General features: G+C 40.1%; 2 protein-coding genes across 2 annotated transcripts in view; one reads left to right on the plus strand and one right to left on the minus strand.

Annotated features, from left to right (window-relative positions):
* The window catches only part of cyp17a1 (cytochrome P450, family 17, subfamily A, polypeptide 1), a 14,408-nt gene extending 9,157 nt beyond the window's left edge, over positions 1-5,251 (minus strand). The window contains exons 1-3 of the mRNA XM_014005042.1: positions 3,670-5,251; positions 3,424-3,562; positions 372-607 (exon numbers count right to left, since the gene is read on the minus strand). Of these exons, the coding sequence (XP_013860496.1) occupies positions 372-607; positions 3,424-3,562; positions 3,670-3,981 (687 nt within the window). The 5' untranslated portion in view covers positions 3,982-5,251. The remainder of the gene's footprint in view (positions 1-371; positions 608-3,423; positions 3,563-3,669) is intronic.
* A 160-nt stretch (positions 5,252-5,411) lies between these two features.
* borcs7 (BLOC-1 related complex subunit 7) lies at positions 5,412-7,820 on the plus strand. The gene is made up of 5 exons (XM_014005043.1): positions 5,412-5,572; positions 6,747-6,809; positions 6,899-6,942; positions 7,045-7,065; positions 7,201-7,820. The coding sequence occupies exons 1-5, from the start codon at positions 5,441-5,443 to the stop codon at positions 7,250-7,252; spliced, it is 312 nt and encodes a 103-aa protein (XP_013860497.1). The 5' UTR covers positions 5,412-5,440; the 3' UTR covers positions 7,253-7,820.
* The last annotated feature ends 224 nt before the right edge of the window (positions 7,821-8,044 follow it).

An 8,044-nucleotide genomic window follows, 5' to 3' on the forward strand; every position in this document is an offset into this window, starting at 1 on the left:
GCACCGCACATTTTCACGTCAAGTTTGGATTTTATAAATCACAACCTTGGCGTAAAAAGTGGCGTACGCAAGTTTCTGGGCTCAAATTGTGCGTACGCCAGTTTTATAAATCCGACCCCAGGTCGTCTTTAATATGTCCTGATACGTAAATCACTAGAATTAAAAGTCTTTAGACTTTATTTTTCTTGAGACAATATTTGGTCTTGTCATAGATTTTTTTTTTTTGTTGTTGTCAAATCAATATCAATTTATTTACTGACATTCAATAATAGCCTAAATCATTCATGTTCCACAGTTTTTTTCCTGTTTTCACCTTCACTTGTCACATTACAAGTGTGCACTAAATAGTTTTGTTTTTTCTGCAGACCAACCTGTAACCAAGGGAAGATGTCCACCAGGCTGTCTTTAGCCACCGTGTCCACGATGCCCTGGCTGTAGCGCAGCATGGCTTCGAACTCTGGGTCCCCGCGGCAGTAGGACGAGTTGAAGCAGAGCGAGCAGACGACGTTAGTGACGGCCCGGGTCAACTCGGGGGACAGGTCCAGGGCCAGTCCAGCAGCTGCTGCCTCTGACATGGTGTTACATAGAGACTGAGCCTCTGCACAGACTGGGAACACAACACAGAGGTGTTTCCTTATTGACTATAACGGACAGGCCAGTTTCAAACTATTCCACAGTGTTAAAAAGTCACAGTGTCACATTCTTCCAATGAAGATACCATAAACTGACAAAATAGAGACAGTGCTGGTGTTTCTTTCAGCGTTACCTCCTCCTCTACCTGTTGCAGGCTCAGCTAAGGTGATAATTACCACATTATAAAAAATTTTTGTCAGCTTTTTTGTACAGTTGTTCCAGTAGCAAACAACGCGATCAGTCCAACAGAGGACACCCGTCTCTCTTTTTGGGTTAATATTTTCAAGCTATTTGCAACAAGCCCGGAATGAGCACAAGCAGTGAAATAAACAGCTTCCTAATGAACCTGTTCACATCATGTCACGCTCATGATGTTACCTTACAAAGAGCAGACAGCAACATTATGTGATGCTGGTCTAGATACTCATCCATGGTTTTATGTTGGGCCACACGCAAACAAAACGATCCCACATTTGGAGGTGCAAGCTGATGAAGGGACACACAGAATAACAATAATAAATGAATATAAATATTCATTCTTTATCTTCAAATATTCAAGGTTAACAGATGAATTAGTCACAGCAACATCAACAGATTACATTTCACCCTTCAAGATAATATGCTGAAAGCTTTTTATAACTACTTTTAAAAACTTATTTAAGGTTAACACTATGCTATGTTTATGGTTCCTTTGCACCTCTGACAAAATTCCCATGATTCATTTGGGTAGCGTGTGATTCAGTGATTTGTATATTGATCAATAAGCTTGTTTACTTTAGAATTCTGGTTAAATTCAGCGGATGTCGTTGCCTGTCGTCATGAAAGGCAGGTCATCAAGTAATTGCTTAATTCCTGTGTGTCCGTTAGCAGAATCAAGCAGAAGCAGGGGTGGCCTGGGTGCCACTCCTGGCATCTGATTGGCCACTCTTCCACCCCAATTAACAAGTGGATGGAGATGTTGGATTTTGTATATCCATCCATCCATCCATCCATCCATCCATCCATCCATCCATCCATCCATCCATCCATCCATCATCTATACCCACTTCTTCTGTTGTGGAGTGTTTAGGGGAGTCGTCCTGGAAGGTTGCCGGTTCAATTACCTGTCCATCCGTTTCAGTCGTTCTCATTGGGCAAGACACATCACCCACCTTGCTTACTGATGGTGGTCACAGGGTCCGGTGGTGCCAGTGCATGGCAGTCCCGCCTCTGTCAGTGCTCCTCAGGGCAGCTGTGGCTGGAGCTTACCACCATCAGTGTGTGAATGTGTCTGAAGTGTGAAGCACCTCGGGGTCCAAGTGGACTTGACAAGGCGCTACATAAATTCAAGCCATTTACCATTTCTCTTCAGGGTCACGGGGGTCACTGATGCCTATAGCCATCAGTCACTGTGCGAGGGGCATATTTTTTATAGATTTTGGTAAAGATTGTCCTCTGACACTATTGTACTAAAATTTCAGCAGAGTATGTTTAAAAATGGCGGAATTATAGCACTTCGTAAAATTAGTGTTAGCATTAGTGGTTAGATAATTTGGAATTAGCATCACCGATCGGCGTGCGATCATTAGCTGCTCCACAACAAATGCAAATTTAATAAGTCTAAAAATGACTGAATTATTGCCTTTAAAATTAGCTTTGGGGGCATCTTGAATTTTTGGTAAGCATCTAGAATTTGCTACACTAATTTTCACCTTTGTATATCTAAAATAGCTGAATAATATGTCTGAAAGCAGACAGGAAACACAGACAGGARTCCATGCAACCTTCAGGTGGAAATGAAGACCCCAAACCCAGACCCAAACCAGTGGTTATTCCGTATGTTGCGGGTGTTTCGGAGAAACTGAGARGTTTATTTTCTAAACATGATGTCCCAGTYGCTTTCAAACCCCAAAACACATTACGGCAAAGGCTGGTTCACCCCAAAGATCCGGTGCCCCGGCACAAACAGAGCAATATGCTGTTAAGTGCCAGGAGGACTGCGACCAGTTATACATCAGGGAAACAAAGCAGCCACTGTTCAAAAGAATGTCCCAACACAGACGAGCTACATCTAATGGCCAGAACTCTGCAGTTTTCACTCATTTACAGGCCAGCGGTCACTCTTTCAGAGATGAGGATGTTCTCATTCTTGATAGGGAGGAACGTTGGATTGAGAGAGGAGCAAAAGAAGCCATTTTTGTGAAGAAAGACCATCCATCATTAAACAGAGGTGGAGGCCTCCGTTTTCAGTTGTCCCCCTCCTACAGCACGGCTATTGCCAGTATCACTCCACCCCCTGTTAACAATAAGTGTTAATTAGGTGTCAACGATAGCCATGTGATGTGAGTATCAGTCACATGGAGGCAGGGCTTAAAAGCCTGAATTTTGCCTGAAACTCTCAGACTGAAGAAGTCTCTTGGAGGAGAGACGAAACATTTCATTAGAGAAGAACCCGTCCAGAAGACCTATACAATTTTTTTCTTTTTGAATAATATGTTGTGACTTATATTGTTCTTAGCTGATCACAAAATTTCAGCTCATTTTTTCTTAAAACAGCTGAATTAAAGTCTTTTGGAATTAGCTGTGGTGACTATCTTGAGTTTTCAAATCCAGATTTGTATGTGCCCAACCTATAAACCACCTTGTGGCCACCCCTTGCAAAAAAGGTCAAGCTCGGCCCCAGAACACTGATTTTAACAAAACTCACAGAAACAAATCAGATGATTACTGTTTGAAGCTAACCAACTTTTGCAAACATAAAATACATTACAGTAGCACATCAAGCAGGGCTGTGGAGTGAGTCATACTCACTGATCCTTTCCAGGGAGGCAGACCCCTCTCCAAACATGCAAAGAGCTCCATGCACTATTTTCCTGTGGAACCTCCAGGCAACGCTGTAGTCTCCAAACGCAATGTCTTTCCCATCTCTGGTCAGAATATCTGTGGTCACCTTTTCCATGCACACAACAAAGATGGAAAACAAAGCAAACAATAACAAATATTACCTCTGCTGAAGCGATAATCAAGATGAAAACATTTCAGTAGGACTATACCCACAGTTCTGGGTCTTCCTGCAAACACCTTCCCCCTCTTCAGCAGGACTTCTTTGGCGTGAACATGCTGGTTGACGATGAGGACTCTGTGGGAGCCCATCATCAGAGAGTACGTCTGACCGTACTTCTTCTGCAGTTCCTTGAAGAGCACATGAGGAGCATGCGGGCTTCTCAGACTCAGCAGGCTGCCAATCAAAGGCAGCGCCGGGAGGTGGGGAGGCTCCTGGGGGCCATGCGGGGTCCTGACTCTCAGCCACCAGGCGAGCACAGCCAGGCCTACGAGCACAGACACAAACAGGCACAAATACCAAAGCATGGCTGCGTTATTAGGAGAGGTCCGGCTCAGCTTTGGCCATGCATCCCAGCAAAGAGCTGCGAGGGACGGTGCAGAGCTGATACAGGGAAACACCTTTTATGCGTTTACGTCAATGCCAGAGCCTTGACTCTGACTTCTGAAGACAGGCCCAAATTAAACAAGATAAGAGAGGCTCCTCTCACTGAGGCCTTGAAGAAACTCAGAGAGGAAATACTGGGCTCTTTAAACACTGTGGCCAGGAATGGTGGATTTTCTACACTGCAGTTGAGTTGGAATAAATGTTGTGTGCAAGCCATTTGAATAACTGATTATTTGCAAATTTGACTTTAATAATAATTCAATGAACTGGATACTGCTAAGTCCTTAAAGCTGTTTATACTCTTGGTGCTGCATTGTTGAAGTTTTAGTACCAATAAAAGAAATACTGCTACTTTTTAATGCTTAGGAAGCTGCTGTCCTTCCTCAGGCTTTCCTGTTCTATTCATAAAAGGGACAATTTGCTTTTCTTTCTTTCCTTCTTGATAGCGTTTGAAAGGAAGGAACCACCTCATATTAAGTTGAGAGATTATAGTTTTATTCATGATGGTCAATATTTGAAAATAATATGGGATGTGCATCACAAAAACTCTATATCTGTAAGTGTTCCGACTCAACACCAAAACTGAGCTTAATGTCTATAACATTGACTTAATTACAGACATTTTTGTGTCGTCTAAAGTCAGAAAGCTGTGATGGCTACCATGAACTGTGTCGATTCCAAAAGCTTATCAGTTCTAGACGTACATCTACTGATTATGTTTTGAAAAATTCACTACAATTTGTTCATTGGTGTGAAAAATATTTTGCTAACACCCTGACATGGTTGATTCTAGTTCATGCCAAAGTTTTAAACAAAGATGTCATGCAATGTGCAGTATATGTCTGGAATTTGTTCGATAATTTGGTTACAACCACACAGACAATGGTAACATTGTCACCTGCCTTTCAATGGAGGGTAATAATTATTATGTAAAATACCTTTTGCATATATGTTTGTGGTTTTGGAACATTTTTAAGATGCTCATGTTGTCACACGATTTTCTACAATGGATCACATTGAAAAACATTCAATTAGTTCGTTTTTATGTAAAGTAAAACCTTTTCTATTAATTAACTTGCATTATTTTAATATCTTTGAACTCACTATTCTCATTCAGAAGAAAACAGCAAGTAAAAACAAACAAACATCACAAAGGTTAATAAACTTAGATCTGCCTAAGAACCCTGAACAGTTAAATTTAAAATAATAATAATAATAATAATAATAATAATAATAATAATAATAATAATAATAATAATAATAATAATAATAATAATAATAATAATGTATTTATATTGTAAAATGAAATTGAACTGCTTAAAAGCGCGTTGCTGAATCCTTTTTGATCCTCACGGCACACCGTCGCTTGCCAAAATAAAGATGGCGTCGGCTGATTCGCAGTCGCGGTTCGGTCAGTCTGTAAAAGGCTTATTATCTGATAAAGTTGGCTCTTGTAGCGGGGATGTGATTGCTCTGACCCGCCAGGTGTTGAAGGGATCCCGCAGCCAAGAGGTAACGCGATACTATGCTTTAAATCTATATATTAGTGGTGTAAATGACGGCCTTCGAAAGAATAATGAACCAGGCAAAAAACCGGAAACGGAATAGGAATAGTTTTCTTCAAAATAAAAGTATTTTAGTTTTATACAATTATAATTTGTATTGGATAAATCGCGTGTAGTTTTATTTTGAAATCTATTTTTTCCTAGTAGACAAGTTATTTATTAAAACCAGACAAAAACATTCAATCTTAGAGCTTCAAAACGGTGAAAACTACAATTTTGAAAGTGTTAACCTTCGTGTTTTACTAAAACTCTAAAACTTGTTCCTAGTTTAAACAATGTTTAAGAAAAAAAAACGCGGTGTTGAAATGTGTCAGTGTTGTTCTGCCATGAGAGAGTGTGAAAGGGAGATAACTGTATGGATTAAAGCACAAATTCTCATTGTGGGTTATACAGCAGCATCAGAAGGTTTGGGATGACTTCCAGAAATCAGATAAATTTTACAGATGATTGCTACTAGCATTTAAAAAACATTTTTTTTTACAGTTGTCAGAAATGAATGAAATTATTATATAATATTATATATTATAAGTCCATGTTCAAAACTTCTATCTTCAACTCAAGACTGGTGCAGAAGATAAATGTTGATTGAATGAAGTTGTAAGCAAGCTAGAGTAGGGTTAAAAACATCTGTGTAGATTTATTGTTTTTATTAACAACACAACACAATCAAACTGAGAATTTTGGTCCAGAAAACAAACGGTAAAGATGGAACACACACAAAATTAAACATTAGGACAGTTATTTGTCTTTTTAGACTCTGATGCTAGCTTTCTTGTGATCTCAAATTAGCTTCCTTTAGTTTCCTGATTCATTAACATAATCAATAATATGCTGCTTTTGTCAGTGGTGTACCCAGATTTAGAAATTATTTGTTACAACTTATCAAAACCCAATATGTAATGTTGGACAAGTTTTATTTTAATATTTGATTGCTTCCTGTTTAAAGTTAGCATTTCTCTTTTTTTTTTTTTTTTGTGCTGAGCAATCAGCAGTCGGCCTCTAATGAGAGTTGGGGGTTGGATTCCACCACTAGTATTTATTTTACATTAATAAAACCACTGCAGAACACTGGTCAATAAATCTTTCTCTGCCACTCTAAACTCTGCTGGTTTCTCTTCAAGCTTCTGGGGCAAGCAGCCAGAAACATGGTCCTTCAGGAGGACGCCATTCTGCACTCTGAAGATGTAAGTTTTCACTTTTCTGGTCGCTGTGCGACAACTCCTCCTGTCTGCTTAATTCAGAATATTTAATACCCGTATCTTTTATTCCGTAGAGTCTGAGAAAAATGTCTATAATCACCACACATTTACAATACCAGTGAGTATCAAATGCGTGCATGTCAGCTGTGACGATGTGAAACACGGTTCAAACTGTCAGAGGACGTCTTGCTGAAAACATCTCTCGGTTTGTCTTCCACAGGCAGGAGGCCATTCAGAAAAAGTAAGTCTGAGCACAACACGATGCAGTTTAGGCTTCTGAGGAAACAGCTGACGCCTCTATCTGAGGCGGGGGAGGTCACAGCTGCAGCAGCTGACTATCTCTTCTCACGTTTGTTTGTGTGTCTCCCTCCTCCAGTGTGGAGCATTCCAAAAACCTCCAGGACCAGCTGAGCCACCTGCTGAAGTGAGCGGGACATAAACTGTCTGGAGGTCCAGTGCTGGCCCGACGGGACGCTCGGCGTCGGACAAACTCAAAGCTTCTGCAGGATTTTGAGATCCGGTTGTTCTCAGACGTTCACACCCACTCATGATTAGCGTGAATGTTAGCATCCATTGTTTTGTTTTTTAGATGTTTTATTTCCCCAGGATGAGCTCATTGTACAATGAATATAAGGTTCGATGATTTCAAAAACAAGATTTAAGTGCACAAGTTTGGATTTCGTGTGAAACACAGGATCCAATATAAACAGCAACTAATATTTGGGTAAATGTTCCTTAGCGAGCTGCACCACAGGGTTTCTGCTTTTACTCTGGCTGCTGTTTGACCACTTCTCTCTCTTTGAGACTCGCCTCTGTTCAAGAAATCCACTCCACAGTTTGCAGCCAGCTAGCAGAGCCAGGAATCACTTCTGGAGTTATTTCAGCAGACAGCATTAGAGCCATCTGCTCATGGATCAGAAAATTCCAGTCCATTAATTATGTTTGTATCAGAACCTGATCCCTAAAATATATCCTTTTTTATGCTGACAAACAGCACTACTGCAGTCAATCATGGTCACCAATGAGAAGTTAACAGTCCTGTCCTTATCAAGTTACAATCAGCTCTACTTTAGGGCTGCAACTGATTATTTTAATAATCGATTAATCTGTTGATTATTTTTTTTGATTTATCGGCCAAATCATTAAAACGCTTAATTACATGAATATGAGTAGATATAAATTAAGTTAACTCCTTAAGGATGCAAGTTATTGATAATGAA

This window comes from Austrofundulus limnaeus, unplaced genomic scaffold, assembly GCF_001266775.1.
Source record: "Austrofundulus limnaeus strain Quisiro unplaced genomic scaffold, Austrofundulus_limnaeus-1.0 Scaffold28, whole genome shotgun sequence".
Taxonomy (NCBI): Eukaryota; Metazoa; Chordata; class Actinopteri; order Cyprinodontiformes; family Rivulidae; genus Austrofundulus; species Austrofundulus limnaeus.

Coding starts and splice junctions, on each gene's coding strand:
- borcs7 (XM_014005043.1), top strand. CDS start 5,441: ATGGCGTCGGCTGATTCGCAGTCGCGGTTCGGTCAGTCTGTAAAAGGC. Junction 5,573..6,746: donor AGGGATCCCGCAGCCAAGAG/GTAACGCGATAC, acceptor TTTCTCTTCAAG/CTTCTGGGGCAAGCAGCCAG. Junction 6,943..7,044: donor ACCACACATTTACAATACCA/GTGAGTATCAAA, acceptor TGTCTTCCACAG/GCAGGAGGCCATTCAGAAAA.